The sequence below is a fragment of the Danio rerio genome, chromosome 7 (assembly GCF_049306965.1).
Source record: "Danio rerio strain Tuebingen ecotype United States chromosome 7, GRCz12tu, whole genome shotgun sequence".
Lineage (NCBI taxonomy): Eukaryota > Metazoa > Chordata > Actinopteri > Cypriniformes > Danionidae > Danio > Danio rerio.
In genome coordinates this window covers 43068840-43090513 of record NC_133182.1, presented here as the reverse complement: position 1 = coordinate 43090513, position 21674 = coordinate 43068840, and the positions used below count along the sequence as shown (strand labels likewise).

At 38.3% G+C, this 21674-nt stretch overlaps 1 protein-coding gene across 4 annotated transcripts in view; it reads right to left on the bottom strand.

Moving 5' to 3' along the window:
- adamts18 (ADAM metallopeptidase with thrombospondin type 1 motif, 18) overlaps positions 1-21674 on the bottom strand; it is an 87785-nt gene that overhangs the window by 7333 nt on the left and 58778 nt on the right. For all 4 annotated transcript variants that reach the window (XM_021477942.3, XM_073908868.1, XM_009303403.5 and 1 more), the window contains 6 exons: positions 17944-18064; positions 17178-17304; positions 5156-5360; positions 3151-3345; positions 862-1098; positions 588-765 (listed from right to left, as the gene is read on the bottom strand). In XM_021477942.3, the coding sequence (XP_021333617.2) occupies positions 588-765; positions 862-1098; positions 3151-3345; positions 5156-5360; positions 17178-17304; positions 17944-18064 (1063 nt within the window). The remainder of the gene's footprint in view (positions 1-587; positions 766-861; positions 1099-3150; positions 3346-5155; positions 5361-17177; positions 17305-17943; positions 18065-21674) is intronic.

Sequence of the window (21674 nt, the reverse complement as noted above, 5' to 3'; positions counted from 1 at the left end):
ACATATGCTGGATAAGTTGGCGGTTCATTCCGCTGCTTAGACCCCAGATTAATAAAGGGACTAGGCAGAAAAGAAAACCAATGAATAAATGAATGAATGAATGAATGAAGTTACCAGCCATCACCGGTTTTTTGTTTCTTTTTATGATTTTCACTTAAAATTGACAGTGCCTTAGAACATTTTCTGCTAGAAATATATGACCATATATGATGTGATCATGTTTTATCACCACTTGAATGCAAATTGCAACATTTTGACAAAAAACAGAGAAAATGCACACACACTTAGGAATGGATCTCTTTGCTGAGGCAATCAAAAGTAATCAAAGAAAAGCTGTACAACTCTTCATTTTTAAATGCAATCTGACTTTAATGTTCTCTGATTATCTTATAATTTGAGACAAGATTTCTAGTCAATGGTGGGAAAAAGAGTTAGTAGAAAGTTTAAAACAGTATTTAGTTATACTTGCTTTATAGCACTTTTTATTTTATAATTTTACTGACCAAAAGTGTTTAAATAGCAGTACAGACTGAAAATGATGTTTTGTTTGATTCGAATGTCAAATGTTAAACTAAAGCAGCTTTTACCTTTAAGAGTGGGTGAAGGAGGTGGGACTGGCACTGGGATTGGAGCAGGACAGAAGTGTGTATTGCAGGCCCGTGAGCTTATCGGTCTCTGGTGAGGGAAACAGCCCACTGACGGACGCCCCTGTCTCAGACACTGAACACTGCGTGTCTGCACCCCACCACCACAGGACACTGTGCACTGAAATACACAGAGACAGGACCGAAATATTAGAGCCTTGGCAGAATAGAGACAGAACAAAGGACTGATTAGTTATGAAGAGCTAGTTACACAAACCTGCAGCCAAGGAGAAGAGTACCAGCCCAGTGTCACAGAAGGTCCGCCAGGCTGGAGGAGCTGGGGTGCCAAGGGCTCTGGGCAAGGGCCGTTATTACAGGATTGCTCGAGATCTGCTTCAGGCTTTTGTAAGTTCCTGCACCTCCTCGCAGGGAACTCGGTGTAGCCTCCTTGAGAGTCTTTCTCCCCACAGTGCAGCTCTCTTCTCCTTACTCCTGCTCCACAGGAGGCCGAACACTGTCAAATAACCCAACAATTAGATAACACATTGTTTCCATGCAAATCCTATGAGGGTAAAACAAAATGCCAATGAGAAAATCGACAAAGACTCTGACGATCCACAAAGGATCATTAATATCCACGCACACGCAGTGTTTAATTGGCCATAACACTTCCTAATGGGCAGGGTTGGGTTAAGTTACTTTTAGAAGTAATATATTACAATCATGAGTCACTTAAAACTTACTTAGTTTTTTTTTTTTTTATAACTTTTGTATTATTATTATAATCTAATGTATTCAACACTTCTAATAAAATTATAACAATGATAAACTCATTCTTATTATGAAGTTGATCTAAGCTTGTATTATACTTACTATATATGTGGGACTCTTATTTTGAAAATGAAACTGTAAATATAGAGCTTTCAGGTACCAAAACCAGGCATGAAGTATCTCATCTCATGACAGCTCATTGTCAGAACACAACATTTTGCAAATACTGTTTTACAAAGCTGTTTAAATGTATATTTTGTTAGTTTATCATGTATATTGTGTAATTTGCGGTTGTTTGTATGTAATGAAGCAAAAAACACATGTAAACTGCTCAAGATAAGTGTATAGTGGTAATTCCTGAAGTTATAGACCATTTCATTGTGGTGATGCTATTGGCCCATGAACATGTCCTGCTTGTTATCAAACTACTTCATAACTGTAACAAGAGACAAATCATTCATAACTTAATGTTAAAACGCATACCATGACAATTTAGCAATATGTGGCTCTTTTTGGATTCTTTGAAGCTATTGAATTAAAAATGTAAAGCAGGAAATATGTTGGGACCATTGTTTTTGTTTACATCCCTCAAAATAGTCAAGAGGATATAAAACTGTTGTAACACTATTTTGATTGTCTATTTGAGTATTAGTAGACTTTCTTCTTTATATCTGTCGATACTGCTCCTTCAACAGACATTTAACTGACTATAAGAAACTTGCAAGTACATGTGATCTTACACTAACCCTAACCTAATACTCTACTTACAATTTAATGAGAATCAGTTGTCATGTAGATGCAATGTAACTTAAATTTAACAAACGGACCATCAAAGTAAAGTGTGACCAAAACTGTTTCTGGAAAATTTCAGATATTACCTAAGCCACATACTTTCTATGTATATACCAGAGAACAATTTAACATTAAATCAAGGAACTCTATCACACCTTTGAAAATGCTGTTTCTAAAAAATGATGATGGATGTTTAGTCAACAGATACATTTTGTACATATAGATATCAATGTCTTTACCAGCATTAGCCAGCTACACGTTATTCACTTATACTTTGTAGCGTAAATATAAATGTTAATATGCCCAATATTCCAACTGAATTACTTAAATGACCTAAATTTAATTTGCAATAACAAACCTGAAGCATAACATAAGTGTGACATGAATGAGCCTGTAATTACTTAAATATTTTGCTGAAAAAATATTATACCAGAAGATTAGGCTGAAAACACACTCATGTCTGGTCTCTTAATATCATCACTTAAATCACCATTTCTGTCCTTTTTATTAATATTTTTTTTTACTTTTATGGATATACAATAATTTCCCTGTGCTGGGAAAAGCCTCCGCTGTGTAAAACATATGCCGGAATAGTTGCTGGTTCAATCCGCTGTGATAAATTCAGGGACCAAGCAGCAGGAAAATGAATGAATGAATAATATGCATTAAGATGACTTATACTTTTTCTACTGCTGCAATGTGGATTTGAAACTTAACGTAGGCAAAGCATGTTCTGGCCTATCTTAGAAAACTAACTTTTATTAGCTTTAACACAATAACTTAATCAAAATGTTTTTAAGTGAATCCACATTAATCTAGCCACAACCTAAACTGCATTGGATTGCATCACACACCAACATCATGTATGTTGTCTGAATTTGGATGTTACTGTGTGTGATTTGCATAACAACATTTTATTACCATCAATGTATGCACATTCTATATATGAACAGTTTGTGCGAGTGCTTCTACATAACCTTTGATATTCCTATGAGGGCCTTACCTCTCCCCAGGCGCTAGTTATCCACTGAAGACGCTCATTCTTGGGGCAGCGGCTCAGCACACAGCTCTCCTGGGCTTTGGGCTTCAGGTGTAATTTACACATGCTGTCAGGCACCACCACAGCCCTGGCACCTGGATCAGTGCTCCTGCAGAAAACACTGCGCTTCTTCAAGCCTCGTCCGCAGGTCTTCGAGCACTTCAGAGAAGAGAGAAAAAGAAAGATAAACAGAGAGAAAGAGAGTTACCCTCATGCGGTCTTTGAGTGATGTTAGTTTAAGCATTGTAAAGGTCACAGTGGCACGCAGTTTCACCTCCAACAACAGTTGATATGAACTCTGGAGACAGGCGCTGTGAACTTATTCTGACCTTTAAAGGAGGAATTTAGTCAATATCAACTACCATTTCTCAAAGATTGCAAACGCTTTATGTGTAACAATGATTTATGATTTACCATATTTCATCAAATTAGACTGAAAAAAAAAAAGTTTAAAGATTCAGCTTCTCTGCTACTGATCAAATGAACTTTGGTGTGTTTCAACATTCTCTGGAATTCCTGTTTATATGAAAAAAAAAATCTTTCAGACACATAAAAACTATATTTAAACCAGCAGATATGCTATGGCAAAGCATGTTACAAGATTTTAGATTAAACAGTGTGCTCATTTGTACTCCCAAACAATGCATGGTCACTTCAACCATGTGCAGAATGCACTCTGAATGTAAACAAGAGTGAGACGGATGAAGCAGAATGCGCTACATGTTCAATAACAGCAGGGGGCAGTAATGTTTCAGCTCTGATGCTTTTACAATTTACTCTGGCCATCTCAAATATTCCTTTCAATATTTGGTTTATTGCTTTAAAGTGGAACTGTTTGAGCATTTTACAAAAAATGAATCTGAAGGGGTTACAATTTAAGGGGGTGTTTATATAATAGGCATTAGCAGAATTTCTGAATTTCAGCACGATCTGGTCAAGCTCAGACAACTAAATTTGATTTATTATAACATGATTTGCAAAATAAAGTGAGTTAAATACAAGAGTTGGATTGAAAATAGCCCATACATTTGTAAAACTATCTAACAGAATAAAAGAGAACATTTCAGGCCTTTTGGTCAACTGAATTTAACAATTTTATAATTATTATTATTTTATATAACATTTATATGAATATTTTAGCAATCTTATTTATTTATTCAGTTAGATAGTTAGAATTAACTAATTTTAACTGTTTTTCTTCTTCTTTTGACTATATTTGCAATACAACATCCTATTTATTCTATCTAAGGTTTATTGCTTTAAAGTGGAACTGTTTGAGCATTTTACAAAAAATGAATCTGAAGGGGTTACAATTTAAGGGGGTGTTTATATAATAGGCATTAGCAGAATTTCTGAATTTCAGCACGATCTGGTCTGTTTTTCTTCTTCTTTTGACTATATTTGCAATACAACATCCTATTTATTCTAATGGAAAGAAATAGATGGTGATAGATAATGTGTTGTGATGCATATTTATGTTACACACTCCTGTGTAGGAGCCGTGACTTATTACCTAGCAAATATTAAGATAATGGCTATTTGTTAGCACTTACTGTGTAAAGTACATATTCTGTATGATCTCATTACCTTAATAAGCAAATTAGTTTGTTGAGTGAAATGTCATAGGTAATGGTTTGGCAATAGCAAGAATTGTACCCTAAAATAAAGTAATAAGATATACTTTTTTTCTTGTTTTGTTTCTCTGTAGGTTTTGTAATATATTTGGTCATCATTGAAACTTAAGCAAAACAAAATAACCTATCCTATTTATCCTAAACATATATACCTGACTGCATATACAGTATACTCTACAAAACATCTTAAAACTTAACACAATACAATTACACACTAGTCAGACTGTACAAGTGACATTGTGAATCCACTCTTTTCAAACCACAAAAACTAAAATGCTGAAAAAAAACATAAAGTGCAAAGAATTGACAGAATATTGTGTGTAATCCAACAGTACCTGGGTCCAGGAGCTGGTACTCCACTCTGGAGGACATGACTGTGTGTTGCAGGGCTGTAGTTGAGCCGGAGCCATTACTGGGCACAAGGACTGAGCGGCCACCTCCTCCCGCTGGTACGTCACCTTCCTCAGGCAGCGGATGTTTCTCGTCTGCTGGCCACCTCCACATGTTCTGCTACACACTCCCCATTTACCTGTGGTCCAGCTGTCAAGACAAAACATCTGATCTTGAGGCATGAACCCGAGCTATTTCACATTACCTCAGAAGTGAGCATAGTACTTTACTATAGTCTACTATTAAACACAGTTATTTACAACAATAAATATATAAAGACAACACCATTATTTTTTTATGTCACATGGTCCACTGAGTCTTGCTGATTGGTGATCAAAAATATAAAAACCTTTAGACACAAAGCTTGTGTTTTTATTATTTTATCACATTTTAACATGGAGGAGGACACTGGACATCCATACTGCATCAACATCATTTATGACTTAAAATAACTGGTTTGTATTTGATTTTTTCCCCCCCTGTCTTTTATGTCACATGATCAATTGAGCCTTACTGATTGCTGATTGAGAATATATGTGGTCAGAAAATTGTAGAATTAGCCAAAAATACCATGTATGGGTCAAAATTATCATTTTCTTTTATCAAAATCATTAGAATACTAAATAAAGATCATCTTCAATGAGGACATTTTGTACAATTCTTATCGTTAATGTATTTTGTATAATTTTTTTTTAGTAATATGCATTGCTAAGAACATCATTTGGACAAGTTTAAAGGCAAATTTATCAGTATTTAAATTTTTTTAAACCCCTTAGATTCCAGATTTTTAATAGTTTTATCTGGACTAAATATCCTAACTAGCCATACATCAATGGAAAGGTTTAGTTCAATCTATTCAACTTCCAGATCATGCATAAATCTCAGTATCCAAAAATTGACACTTATTTGTGGCCCAGTGTCACATGCAAGCCTTTGGTAACAAAACTTGAAGAGGAGACTTTACATCCATACTGTAGGTCACAGACATGTACACACACATACACACAATCTTCTTCAAAAGAAATCTGCCTAATGTGATGATCATTAAATTATGACTGATCTGATTACTCTGCACACCACATGATGGAAACACTAATGAAGAAACCACATACATCTGTGTGCACCCGCTCCACCCTTTTCCTCATATAAACATACACATTTATCTTTTACGCTAATTCTTCCAGCCACAGAACTGAAATGCTACCAGTAGACGCAGACATCTTGAGTTCATAAATATGATTTCTTCACATTTCAAAACATTACTAAAGTCATAGTGGCATCAATTTCACTGCAGCAATATGATGAACAACAGCTGGCATAAATCGAAATCACTCATTTGAATACTCTCAGTATATGTCAAAGTTTGTCTTTGCACATTTGGCGTTTCCAAATTGTATTTGTGATATTGCAACAGTGCCCCCTCATGGCCAATCATGTAAAAACATGTTTGAAATTATTAACCTTAATTAAATTGAGTGTGTATATGTATTGAGTGTGTATGTGTATGTGTATGTGTGTGTGTGTGTGTGTGTGTGTGTGTGTGTGTGTGTGTGTGTGGGCTGAGTTATTCTTTATATATTTATTATATATATTATGTATATATATTTTCTTTTACACGTTTTAACAAGCCTCTTTGCTCAGTTTATTTGCTTTGGATTCATTTGATCAAAATTAATTGACATAAAAAAAAAATCTAAATAACAATATATTATTTTTTTCAGTTTTTATTAAATAAATTTATTTCTGTCCTGTTAAAGCAGAATTTTGATAATTAAACAATTATACATAAATCATTTCATAATGTTGATTAGGTTCTTGCAGCACAAAAGAACATTTAGAAGAAGTAATTTAACATTTGTAATAAATATCTGGTTTAATTTGGCACTTTTTTGGAATGGGGATAAAATTTAAATAATTTGTATGAAAAAATACTTGCATGGGCGACGCAGTGGCGCAGTAGGTAGTGCTGTCGCCTCACAGCAAGAAGGTCGCTGGTTCGAGCCTCGGCTGGGTCAGTTGGCGTTTCTGTGTAAAGTTTGCATGTTCTCCCTGCGTTCACGTCCTCCAGGTGCTCCGGTTTCCCCCAGAGTCCAAAGACATGTGCTACAGGTGATTTGGGTAGGCTATATTATCCGTAGTGAATGAGTGTGAATGAGTGTGTGTGGATGTTTTCCAGAGATGGGTTGCAGCTGGAAGGGCATCCGCTGCGTAAAAACGTGCTGGGTAAGTTGGCGGTTCATTCCTCTATGGCGACCCCGGATTAATAATAGGACTAAGCCGACAAGAAAATGAATGAATGAATGAAAATACTAGCATTTCGCTCTATAAGACAAGACTAAATGTGTATAAATTAACACTGGTGCCAGATCAGTTTTCTTCCAGTGCTCAGATTGCAACTCTGTGCCTGCTTCTTTTGGCTGTGGATGAAAAGAGGCTTTAAAATAGAGCTGGGCAGACGAAGGAGAGATTAGAGCAAATGACAGCTATGACGAGAGCTGTGGCCGCAACACCGGACAGACGCCCTGGGTCGACTTCTTAGAAGACCCAGTTCCACCCAACCACTCACACAGACCTGAGAAAAATCCTTTCATTTTCCCTCCAGCCATCTGACAAATTGAAGGGAGATGGTTAAACTGCTATTTTAATTGAGGGAAGAAACTTGATCCACGGCACAATATGTCTTTTCCCTCTTCCTCGCGCTCTCTTTGCCACATAAATGACAATGTGTCATTGGTCAAGAGCTGAGCTGCCGTGCCTCACTGCAAACCACTGCTGGCTCCTGTTTTAATTTTACATTTCTGGAATCTTTCAATAACTCGCATATTTCAAGCATACAATTAAACGAGACATATCTTTGGGGACAATAATATGCGGACTGCTTCACATTTCTGGATACAGTCTGATTTTGCTGGCAGCCTCCGCATGTCTGCCTAAAACGATGCACCCATAATGCATACTTGTTCCATATCACTTGCTGAAATTTAAGCTACCCTTGGTCATACTGCGGGACAAATGCTGAATTTTTAGCGCTCTCTGGGGAATGGTTTTGGTTTGGAAGTGTTTGTCAGTTTAAGAGCTCTAAGAGAACCATGTATTTTTCTAAACCCACGCAACTTTTCATTTATTTATTTTGCTAAATATATCAGTTTAAACTGACCAAAGCATGCGCGTTAACCACTTCGGCTACGTTTGGTTGCATGATATATTGGTTGTTCATTACAGAATATTGAATTAATATTATGCATCATTATTCATTACAGAATATTTCAGTTATTATGGAAACATATCAGTTATTCAATACAGTAGTCTTAAAATTTTTTGAATAGTATCTAATGCTCACCAAAGCTGTATTTTATAAAAATATACATATTACAGGCCAGTTTATTAGGTACACCTGTCTAACTGCTCATTAACACAAATTTCTAATCAGTCAATCACATGGCAGCAACTCAATGCATTTAGGCATGTATACATGCTCAAGACGATCTGCTGCAGTTCAAACCGGGCATCAGAATGGGGAAGAAAGGTAATTTAAGTGACTTTGAACATGACATTGTTTTAGGTGCTAAGCGGCCTGGTCTGAGTGATTCAGAAACTGCTGATGTACTGGGATTTTCATGCAAAACCATCTCATAGTAGAAGTTTTGTGGGCGCAAATGCCTTGTTAATGCCAGAGGTCAAAGAAGAATGGCCACACTGGTTCCAGTTAAAAGAAAGGCAACAGTAACTCAAATAAACACTTGTTACAACCAAGGTATGCAGAAGAGCATCATTGAGTGCACAACTCGTCAAACCTTGAAGCAGATGGGCTACAGCAGCAGAAGACCACAACGGGTGCCACACTGTAAGCTAAGAACAGGAAACTGAGGCTACAATTCGCACAGGCTCACCAAAATTGGTCAATAGAAAATTGGAAAAACGTTGCCTGGTCTGATCAGAAATCTCTTTTAATTTCTGCTGCAACATTCGGTTGGTGGGGTCAAAATTTGGTGTCAACAACATGAAAGCATGGATCCATCCTGCCTTGTATCAACGGTTCAGACTGGTGGTGGTGGTGGGGGGGGTTACTTTCTTGGCATACTTTGGGCCCATTAGTACTAACTGACCATCATGTCAACACCATAGCCTACCTGAGTATTGTTGCTGACCATGTCCCATCCCTTTATGACCACAGTGTACCCATCTTTTTTAGGATAATGCTCCATAATATAAAGCATGAATCATCTCAGACTGGTTTCTTGAGCATGACAATGAGTTCGCAGTACTCAAATGACCTCCCCAGTCACCAGATCTCAATCCAATAGAGCACCGTTGGGACATGGTGGAACAGGAGATTTACACAGATGTGCATCTGACAAATCTGCAGCAACTATCTATCTATCTATCTATCTATCTATCTATCTATCTATCTATCTATCTATCTATCTATATATCTATCTATCTATCTATCTATCTATCTATCTATCTATCTATCTATCTATCTATCTATCTATCTATCTATCTATCTATCTATCTATCTATCTATCTATCTGTCTGTCTATCTGTCTGTCTGTCTGTCTGTCTATCTATCTATCCATTCATCCATCCATCCATCCATCCATCCATCCATCCATCCATCCATCCAGAAACATGTTTTAAATATAACTGTAGCCCTGTGATTTATTCCTGTTATTTGGTCTTCAGAAATCAGAACATGTTGGTGCTAATCTTTTAATTAAAATAAATTAACAGAAAGTAAAAAAAAAATGATTCACTAGCTATTTCCATCCACATATTTATCTGCTTATTTTTATGATTATGCATAAAACGGTTGAATGGCAATTCCAAGATGCATAGAAAAACTTAAAATGTTTATAAAGGTCCATGTATTCAGATAATTAAGTCTGAATTTTATTAAATGAGAAAACATGATCAAATTATGATGGAAACACATTTACCAAATAAATTTTCTTATGTGACTTAGATGCAATCCATATTTTGACTGGAGAACTGACTGGAAATTGATATCCATGTAATTATCTCAGAGGATATTTACATCGTTCCGAAATGAATAAAAGTGCATAATTTGACTAAAGTACCTAGATCTGGCTCACAAGATTGCATTTTCTTGCACTGCAAAATGTGTAATCAGATGTGAGCCCAATGAGAGGCAATGTGTAGAACACACCAAACAAACTAGTCTGACAGATGCTTACCAACAGCCTGACTCTACCAACAGCCGTTGGCTTGGTGTGTCTCAGCCTTAAGGCTCCAGCAAAGACCTATAGATACAAACCTGAACCTTTTGAAAAGTGTAAGCTTATGAGAGTGTAGGATAGAAATAATGCTTCATTTGCAAATAATTTATGATATCCTAACTTCCCACGTAAGTTACATTTGCAGCTTTAGATGGAAAAACAGCTACTGTAAAATGTTTTACTGTCTGTGCCTGAAGAGTGCCATTTGAAGACAAAAGCAAACATGCAATCATGCAACAGAGCACTGCAAAAGTCTTTAAGACATGCATTTATCTTTTCATGACATTTTAGGGAACAAATCAAGGCCCACGTTTGAAGTCGCCGCACTCCACGCTTTACAGAAGCAGCAGGGCAGCGTTTGCAGTCGGGAGAACATCGTCAGACTGAGTCTTGTAGGCCACAGTCTGAAGATTAGCATTCAATTCCTGGCCAACTAGACGCAGTCGATCCCCAGAGGGATGTGGTCTCTTTTGCGCCATAATAAAACATGGGCAGACCTGTCAACACTAAAGATATTTGCTGGAAAGATAAGCAGAAGCTTCTGTCTTTCTCTTCTGTTTTGAATGCATGCCCAAACTTTTTCTGGAAGTGTTTCCAAAGGTCTATTTATTTTCCCTTTCCTGCACCCTTTCTTAGTTTTCCTCTTTTCAGCGGTCATAAATCAAAGCACATAATGCCTCAAACAAATAATGTTTCGGCAGTCTGAAGTTGATATGGTAAGGCCGTGATGTCATTCACTATATGGGGAAACAGACTCAGCTCTGCGTACAGTGGGGGAGGTCATTAGTAACTGTGGGATTTAGAACCTGTCTGCCTTAACAATAAACACACTTATGACATACACAGAGAGAGAAGCAAATCCATCTTGAATGGTGGGAATATCGTGCAGAGAGGAGAAAAACACAAGGCCATTTAAGATAATACCTCATTGCATCTACATTTGATAAGCTTTTAAAAAAAGGAAAATGAAAATTCTTTCTGTGATTTGTGAAATACACACAAAAAGACATTTTTATTTATATATGAAAGTCCTAAACAATATGCTGGCTTAAAAATGATATGATGAAGAGTAAGGGTGTGTTCACACTTGGCATGCTTGGTTTGGTTAAAATAAATACTTGTGCGACTCCTCTTAGTGCAGTTAATAAAAGAAATAAAATGTCCAACAAAACTTGGAAGCTCTTCACAAATGATGCTGCAAACTAACCACTGCAAGTTCTTTTGTCCTCCAAAAGGCATCAATTTACTGTTGAGTATCTGATATATTCCACATCCACTCAAGACATCTAAAGTAGTCAGAGTGTAAGTGTAAATGCTACCATCTGAACCTTAGCGCACCTACTCCAACTGCTTAAAAAGGTGTCTCTCAGTCTACCTACAACAGGGGTGTCTACAACAGGGAGTCTTGGAGGGCCGGTGTCCTAGAGAGTTTGGCTCCAATCCTAATCAAACACACCTGAACTAGCTAATCAAGCTTCTGCAAGACATACTAGAAACTTCCTGGTAGGTGTGCTGAAGCAAGTTTGAGCTAAACTCAGCAGGACACCAGCCCTCCAGGACCGAGTTTGGACACCTCTGACCTACAAAATAATCCAACAAAGTCTCATTTTAAAAATGTACCATTATATACATTTTTGGAGATCTTGAAATTTGTCCTAATAAGTACGTTTTTTTTGCACTTTTTGTTTTCACGAATCAACCAGAGGCCGCTCTGTATGCTTTTTGAAACCTCAAACTTCTCTTGCTAGTGCCATTCGTGCCCGCTGTTCTCGTGTAATCCACCAGAGGCCGTTGTTGACTGATTGACTGACTGAATTACTGGCCGATTGGCTGACTCGCCTTCCTCCTTCTCTAAAGGGGAATTACCAACCTATGTGACACATGACGTCACACGGGTTCAACCGCGCATAGCGGTTGCAAAAAAAGACTGTGCTGCAATAGAAAACATGCCATGTTGAGCGGAAGGATGCCAAATTCACAAAACCAAAAATAGAAAAAAATGAACTTTTACCGTACATCCCACTGCTTTAAAAAACCACAGACGGCTTTGGCTAACAGCCATCAGAAGAGCTGAATGAAGTGAGGAGCTAATTAAAAATGCTTGACTCTGCAGTTCTCATTTCAAATCAGGTAAGTTCACGCTATGCTGAACTATACACATTACTCGTTGTTGATTGCAGGAATGATTTCACCAAAGACAGCTAAATATGGTTAATTCTTGCACATGCCCACACAGAACAAAATTGTAGGCATCCAAAGACTTGTAGGCTTGTAACTTCTTTCTTGTAAAATCACTTGGAGTTTCAATGAGATAGTTGTATATTTCGGGCCACTGGATGCTTGGCCATTTCGTAATATCCAATATCCACTGGGAGGTGCTATCACAAAAGACCTGTCAGATGAACACCGCTCACTTTAACGTTAATTTTGCTGAATAAGTGTGCTTATCACTGGGTGAAAGCTGTCATACTTTCCTACTAGGAGGTTGTAAACAATCGTTCCTTAAAGGAAACTGTCACTAGCTCTAAGTGTAAAAGAACACCCAAAAGTGAATAATATATGTAGTAAATCTAGTAAACATATACAAATTTATAGCAGTGGTGGACTGAGTGGTGACAGGCAACAGGCTCTGCCAAAAGCTATGCGGTGCTATGCTATGCGGATGACACCCAGCTCTATCTCTCTGGCAAACCCTCTTCTTGTTTTCCACCTACATCCCTTACAGACTGCTTAGCAGAAATCAAGTCCTGGCTCTCTCTTAACTTCCTCAAACTAAATAGTTCAAAAACTGAGGTTTTGCTTGTTGGTACCAAATCAACACTCTCCAAAACTGACAGCTTTTCTCTCTCAATTGACGACTGTTCCATTTATTCCTCTAAACAGGTTAAGAGTCTGGGTGTCATCCTTGATAGCACCCTATCTTTTGATTCTCACATAAATAGCATCACCCGGTCTGCTTACTTCCACCTACGCAACATTAACCGTCTCCGCCCTTCTCTTACCCCTCATGCCACTGCTGTTCTCGTTCATAGCCTTGTCACATCTCGTTTAGATTATTGCAACTCTCTTCTCTTTGGTCTCACTCATAAATCTCTCCGTAAGCTTCAGTTGGTCCAGAACTCAGCTGCCCGTATCATCACCAGAACCCCTTCTTCTCATCACATCACCCCTGTCCTGCAGCAGCTTCATTGGTTACCTGTTCATTTTCGAATTGACTTTAAAATCTTGATGTTAACATTCAAAGCCATCCACAATCTCGCCCCTCCATATTTGTCTGCCCTCATCCAAATTTCTGTTCCTTCTCGCACCCAGCGATATTCTTCCTCTCTCCACTTGTCTGTTTCCTCTTCTCGCCTTTCAACTATGGGCAACAGAGCATTTAGCCGCTCTGCTCCGCGGCCTTGGAACTCTCTACCACCTGCCATCAGAAACATTGACTCCCTCACACTGTTCAAATCAAGACTCAAAACCCACTTATTTAAGATGGCTTTTAATACTTAATATTATCTGCACTTTTGCTGTGTATATTTTATTATTTCTCTTGTTGTTTTATTGCTCTTGTTGATTGTACGGTGTCCTTCAGTTGCTAGAAAGGCGCCTTTTAAATAAAATGTATTATTATTATTACTATTAAAAGACAGTAATAATTAAAAATTACCCTACTGGAATATTAGCCTATTTAATATGGAAAGCTGAATTTCTACAGGACAGCCAGTAATAACATTAAATAATTAATTCATTCATTTTCCTTCAGCTTAGTCCCATTATTCATCAAGGATAGCGACAGCGGAATGAACTGCCAACTTATCCAGCATATGTTTTACACAGCTGCATCCATTCATACTTATTCACACATACACTACAGCAAATTAAGTTTATTCAATTCACTTGTCCCGCATGTCTTTGGACTGTGGGGGAAACCGGAGCACCCGAAGGAAACCCACACGATCACAGGGAGAACATGCAAACTCTCCACAAAAATGCCAACTGGCCCAGCCGGGACTCAAACCAGCAACCTTCTTGCTGTGAGGTGACAGTGCTAACCACTGAGCCACTGTGTGGCCCACAGTATTAAATAGAAATAATATTAAATAATAAATAAAGTATATAAATAAATAAAAGACATGGATGGATCAAATTAGTTAAAATATTTTTTTTTTATCTTCGCTTACATTTTATAATATTTCTGCATTAACTTCTCAACTGTAGGTATGGCATAATAACTAACTCATTTTGTGACCCCCCACCACCAGGATAATGATGTCATTTAGATTTGACGCCAACAGAAGGAGTCTGGGATCAGTGATAATCTCCACTGGTAATCAAAGCCTTTCAGCTCCCTGAGTTAAAGTGTCATCGGGTAACAGGCAGATATTGGTGATGAGTGATGGGAACCTGTGTAGTCTGTCTCCACATATCCAGCACGGCCGCAGACATGCTGCTCTCCCGTCAACCCTGCATTGTTTTCAATTACACTGTTATTGGACTATTTGTCAGGCTTTGAATGGGACAAGCCAAATCGGTTAGAGCTTGTTGCTGTAAGGAAACAATCATATGGTCTTGATTTCCCCTTTTAGAATCGCCTCACCATAGCCTGCACATTATAATCGGTCGCAGCCAACATTTCACACAATGTTAGGCCAAAAAGAAAAAAAGTGAAAAGGACTGAGGGAGGAAAGCCAGAAGGGGTGATTTGTTATCTGAGCACCAGAATGGTGCGTCAATGCCTTTCAGGCTGGCAATTGAGGGATGTTGGGCATGTAGATGCCTCTATAAGGCAAGAGATCCGTAAATCAAGTCAAGTTAAGGGGTTGCTCTTATATGAAAGGCAGTAGGCCTCTCTAAAGGAAGATGGACCGGCAGATTGACTTCAGCTCTGAGACACCCAGAGAAAGGCTGTTTTGAGCAGCTCCTTTCAGTCTCCAGAGCCCAGAGGAGGTTTCTGACACCTAGACGGAGAATGTTTTCTCAGGATCCCTAGTGAGACAGTCCCTGCTTTTCTTTCTCTCTTTTTCCATGCAAAAAAAGTCATTAAGCATGTTTCATACAAAGTACAATGTCTCTATCCAATTCATTCATCAACTTCTTCAATGTGCCTTTTTTTCCATTTATTCTGCTCGTTTCCAAATATAACACTATAACCATTTTCACTCAATGTAAATATAGTGGGAGTTTAAAAAAAATATGGCTCCAATTCTTGGAATTTTTGACTAGTAATTCACTGTAGTCAACAAAAACACAAGACAGAATGAGAGACTAGTATTTGTGTGTATATGTGCCTTATGTGCGCATGTATGCATGTGGCTTTGCATTTGTATAATTTAGGAGGTGCGTGTGTGGCAGGCTGTGGCTTGGAGTTGGAGTTTGGGCAGTGAAGGAGTAGTCAGTCCCTGTCTGGAAGCTATGTTAATCCTGTTTTTTTTTAAAGAATGAAACAGAGAGGAGTACCCAAGGAAGAACGTGACTTTTTAGAGATTTAATTTGGGTTCTGCTCACGCTGAATCCACCATGTCTGATTTCAGACAGACATACCAGGGCACCGTGCCCACCAATAGTGCTGGAGAGCATGGATGTCCAGAACAAAGAACAGAGTTGTTACTTCAATATTTAAAACTATTTCAAGAACATGATGCATGTTCTCCCTTTATTTACTTTGTTTAGGCTTATCTAAACACAACAATCATGCTTTGATACTTACCAAAACAATATATTCAATTGGTTGAAGGTACTATCACCATTGTTGTATATTATGAAAGGGATACTGTATTCCCTCAAACTCACATCCTGGAGGTCCAGTGTCCTGCAGTGTTTAGACACACCTGAACCAGCTAATCAAACTCTCTTTAGAAACTTCCAGGCAGGTGTGTTGAAAGATGTTGAAGTTAAACAATGCAGGACATTGGCCCTCCAGGACAATGTTTGGCCACCCCTGATTTAAATGGTTCTTCTGGCAGAATAAAGCCACACAGGGTTATCAACAGCTCAGGCTGTTATATAAGACTAAAGGGCTTTATGCTGCAAAAACAACCGGCTAGATGTACAATATCCCACTTATTACATACCGACTTGCCACAAAACTTAACAATTAGATGCAAAACAGATCTGAGGTGTAATAATTCATTAACACTGACAGATGACAGATAGGCATAACGGTCAACATGATTAAAAAGTACCCAGATGAGCCTCTGTTATTAGCTTTAACAGTTGTTGTCTTGGAATATCAAACTTTGTAATGTCGTGAATGACCAATCATAATCAAGTATTTCATAACAATAATAGTAACACTTTATTTTGATGGTCCGTTTGAATATTAGTAGACTGCTTAATATCTGATGATACTGCTCCTTCAACAGACATTTAACTGACTATAAGATAATTTGCAAGTACATTTGAACTCACACTAACCCTAAACCCAACCCTAACCCCAACCTAACAGTTTACTCATAATCTATTGAGAATTAGTTGGCATGTAGATGCAATGTAACTTAAGTTCAACAAACGGACCATCAAAATAAAGTGTGATCATAATAGTTTGTATTTAATGCATTAACTTTACATATCACGGATTAACGTGACATCATTTTTATAGTTTGTATATGCAAAGTACCTCATGGCATTATAATTCAAATTCTGGTTTATCTTTCGATGCTGGGATTCAATTCAAATTCTAGTTCCTAAATTGAAAGAGAGTCAAATCTTAAACCAAAACAAAACAGACAGAGACTCTTACTAGGCAGGGCAGGGCTGTGTGTTGCACAGGTGAGAGCCAACCACCGGTCTTGTTTGAGGGTTGCAGAGTGAAGAGTTGACCTGCGTCTGCTGATCCTGCAGACAAATGGCTTTCGTCGATACACGACCTTAGAGAGAGTTAAAACCAGATACAAAGATAGTGAGTGCAAACATTTACTCTCTGTGGACATATTGCAGCAATCCATCTTTTTAACATGGCCTAACATGCATCTTTATCATGCGATAAACTAATGCATCCTCTGAGCAATCTTTTAAAAAGGAAAGTTGGGACACACTGTCCGTGAATGGTCTTTTTGGGGATTAAGGGAGCTCAGGATGAATGGCAGTACTGTAGTGTGGCTTCTGTTGTGGCAAACAAAGCTGGGCCTCTGTCAGTGTGAGAGGCCAGGAGGGGCGGCCCAGAGGTCCGTTTGAAAGAAAAGCATGAATGAAACTGTGTGAGAGCGCAGATAGAGATCTGTGCTCTGGGCATGTCATAGTGCTGCCTGTCTGCTACCAACACTCAGACAACTGACTGTGAATGGAGGAGCCACTAACACAGAGATGAGCCAGTGAGATTGGGAGGTCTGGAGGAAGGAGGGGCACACTTTTGTCTTTCTATCCTGTTCACAAAGGTGCATTTGATGGACCTGGACAAACACACACATGCGCTTCCTTCCTCCTACTAACACGCATGAACTGCAACTTGCTCTCTCCCACTTGAGTCAACAAAGCAAACATTTACCGTACATTCAGCATCAACTCACCTCCCGCACAAGGTGCCGAGCAGTCAGAGCGCACAACAGACCAGGTGTAGTTATGCTTCTTCTCTGGATGTGGTAGAGTGTACTCCCATGTTATACCAGGATTCTTACCTTGAAGAAGAATCTGTGAACAAGAAGAGGTAATAGTTTTTTTTATATACACTACCCTTCAGAAGTCTGGAGAAATGTGCAGTTAAAGAACAAGTCTAAATAAAGTAAAAGGAAAGGTGCCATAGTGTCTAGTGGTGTTTTATGATTATAGCTCCATTGGGACTAAGAGATGACACCACAGTGTGTCTCGTGATGCTGCTCTAGAGGGGTACTTGAATTAGATTGTCTATGTACTTGAACTGAAGCTTGTCAGCTTGGAAAACGGCACAAGTGGACCAAATAGTGGGTAGGTTGAATCTGAATATTTTTCCGTAGTAGTATACTGTGAGACTTTATTTCCCTGAAATTTTGACATCCATATTTATGTTTTGGTAGGCCTGCATGCTATAGTTTTGGTGCCTGTTCCTGGAGAAGATCTTACAGTTGTTCATGTGAGACTAGACCACAGAGGAAGTTCAGCCAGTTCCTCACTAAATCTGTGCCCAGGGCCACTGAGGACAGCCTGAGGATAACTCTAATGGAGTGGAAAAGTCCTGCAACAAGAAGAGGACCTTTGTTTTTAGGCTTTGCCACATGGGGAATTTCCTTAGACTATTTGCAATAAAAAAATGCAACAACACTAAATTCACTGGAACTGGTAAACCACCAAATTATATGTCAAAAGTATAAACAAAGCAGCTAAACAAGGATCAAACCGAAAGGGTCAATGAAAAGTTTGCAGCAGTGTTTACACAAACCAACAGTAATAGCAAGGCAACCCAAATTTCTCGTAAGTAAGAGTACGAGCTGAAGTATGGATTATGCAGACCTTTAATTACTCTGGATTTACCCTCAGTGAGTTAATGGTTTGAACAGGAAGCGTGTGGCAGGCTGCTGCTGATGTGGGTAGATTATCTTTAATCTGTCACAATAAACACAATAAATGCTCTTCAAACGGGCTCAATGCATTGTCAGATTATTGGGTTAGCTTAAATCCTCTACCTGTAGTTTCCTAGCCAAACTTGGGATCAGGTAAGTGTCAAATGCATATACGTTATACAGGATGAAGAGTATAAATTTGTGTGCAATCCCTTTTGTTTTTTTTTTTGTTTTTGTTTCAATGGGATGTGAATGTAACTGAAACTATCACAAGTACAGTAAGTCCAAACCTGCAGAAGTGGAAGGAATCTATCAACAGAACAGCAGAAGACATTGTGCGAATCAAACAAAGGCTGTGTTTGAGAGATGGAGGACTTCCAGAGGAAGTAAAACAAGTTTCTTGAAAGACAGTGGCAAGTTAGCAAACTTTTTAACATTTCTTGGCTCATTCTCCCTTCAAGTGTCCAGGCTGAATCTATTGCCCTGGAATCAGTCCACGAGACCCTGCACGCTAGCCTGTTCAAAGCTGGTCCAGATTTACAGTTGGCACTGAACACAGAGCAGCTATTCCAGAATCAGGCTCAGGAGGAGGTCTCTGATCCATCTGTGATCCGGCTAGCCATCTGACTATGGATACAACACATGGGGAAACTCTACCTCTCCTGATCCAGGGTCAAGGCCTGCATGAGCCCATTGCAGCATGTCTGTGCTCTGATATAGGATGTCTAGAATTTCAGTCCTAACATATGCAACAAGAAACACAATTTTGAACATTGACTCAACATGCTAAACATCCTAAAACCTACTGCCTCTTTGCATTTTCTATTGTCTTATGCTGGAATAATAGCTTCACTCCATGTTTTTCTATCCCGTTTCTCAGTGTGGACGCTCCCTTACTATCTTTCACCCTAGTCATTCTGAATAATGACAGAAAATCTGGGGCAATTACTGAACTCTATTGAACAGGACCACTAGGACAGGTTCATTATCAAGCACTCCCAGTATTGGGTTACTACACAAAAATCTATGTGTTCCCTTGCTAAAAACATGTCAGTTACAGAAGAAGCAAGAGTGGATTAAAAACTGATTAGTGGGTGTACAGTTTCAACATTTAACCAAATGTTATTAACAAACCGATGTGACATAAATAAGAATTATTTTGGGGAATCATTTTGGAGTTTTTTTCTGGAGATTTAACCAGTGTCTGAAACCAAACGTTTTGAAACAAGTCTGCTCCAGCTGGTAATATCCTTCAAACTACAACTGGTTTCTAGTAACTGTTGTTACTAGATATTACTAAGTGTACACCACTGTACACTCGGGTATCTTATTTTAACCTCCAAGTGAGGGAAGGGATATGACTATTAAGTTTATTGGGGATTTAAATGCATCATTGAGGATTGGCATTACCCTATTAAAACATGGCACAAGAATATCCATAAGTAAATGAATTCTAAAAAGTATTTCTCAGTCAGAAATATGTCAAGTCTGAAGGAAACTGCTTTACTAAATCTAGTACCTCTCAATCTACCATGCTGAGCTGATTACAAGATTTAGTACCTCATCATAGTTTACATTCAAATTTCTTAAGTGTTCATTAAGGGTCTTGAAGCTGAAGTATCTATTTTCCATAGCAGGACAAAGATCCAGCCAAGCCTAATTGACCAGCTGCTTCCCTCGAATCGCAACCCCGAGCCTCTCTGATCTATTGAGTTCAATTGCAGAAATCTTAATCTTTTAATCTCTCTCTACCCTCCTCTTCTTTTTGAAATTACAGAGCATACTTAGGGAGATTAATGCCAACTCATCAGCAAATCAGAACTCCGCTGCCACCACCCACCCTGGGAAAACGTAATAAACAGAGGGCACGCGGGCTCAAGGGGAAAGCTGCATACACGTAACACACAGGTTGAGTGTGGTGCAGATCAAAGGCCAGTAAATAAGGTCAGAATGAAAATGTATTAAATGAAGCATGCCTGACTGTTGTATAACTTACACAACAACACCTGCAAAGCCATCAAGTTTGATCATAAAGGACAATTGGGTTTTTAACAGCTTGGGATGTTTCCAACAAAAGAAATTTGGTGGTATGATAAACACTCTGAGAAATAAAGGTACAGGAGCTGTCACTGGGGCAGTACCTTTTTAAAAAATACATATTTGTACCTGAAGAGTCCTGAAGAGTACTTTGTAGGTAAATTTGGGGACTAATATGCACCTTTGAGGTACCACTGTGAACTCTTTGGGCACAAATACGTATCTTTTGAAAAGATACCGCCCCAGGAACAGCTCCTGTACCTTTATTTCTGAGAGTGTGGTGTAACTGAATTTTGAACTGGCAAATGTACAAAAAAGGCGTTCAGAGATGTTAGATCTTAAAGTGTCTCTAAACATCATTCCTTTTGCACAGATAGTGGAGTATGGCACTAGAACGATTTACAGCATTTGTTGAAGTACTGCTCAAATACCAGATCAGCATATATACTCTTTCTTAAGATGGCATTTTTTCCACTCAGAGTTATGTCGATCTGCATTCTCCAAGTATGCACCATAAGTATGGAATGAGCTTCAAGATATATTACATATGAAATCTATACCATCTATCACTATATTTTAAAATATTTTGAAGTCAATTTAGAACAGTGCACATTTTAACAATTGATTAGGTTTTATATTATTTTTGTGTGTGTCTATGTGTTGTGATATGTATTTTTTTGTAGCTCTGTCCTATGCTGCCTGTCTAGACCAGGAATCCCTGGTAGAAG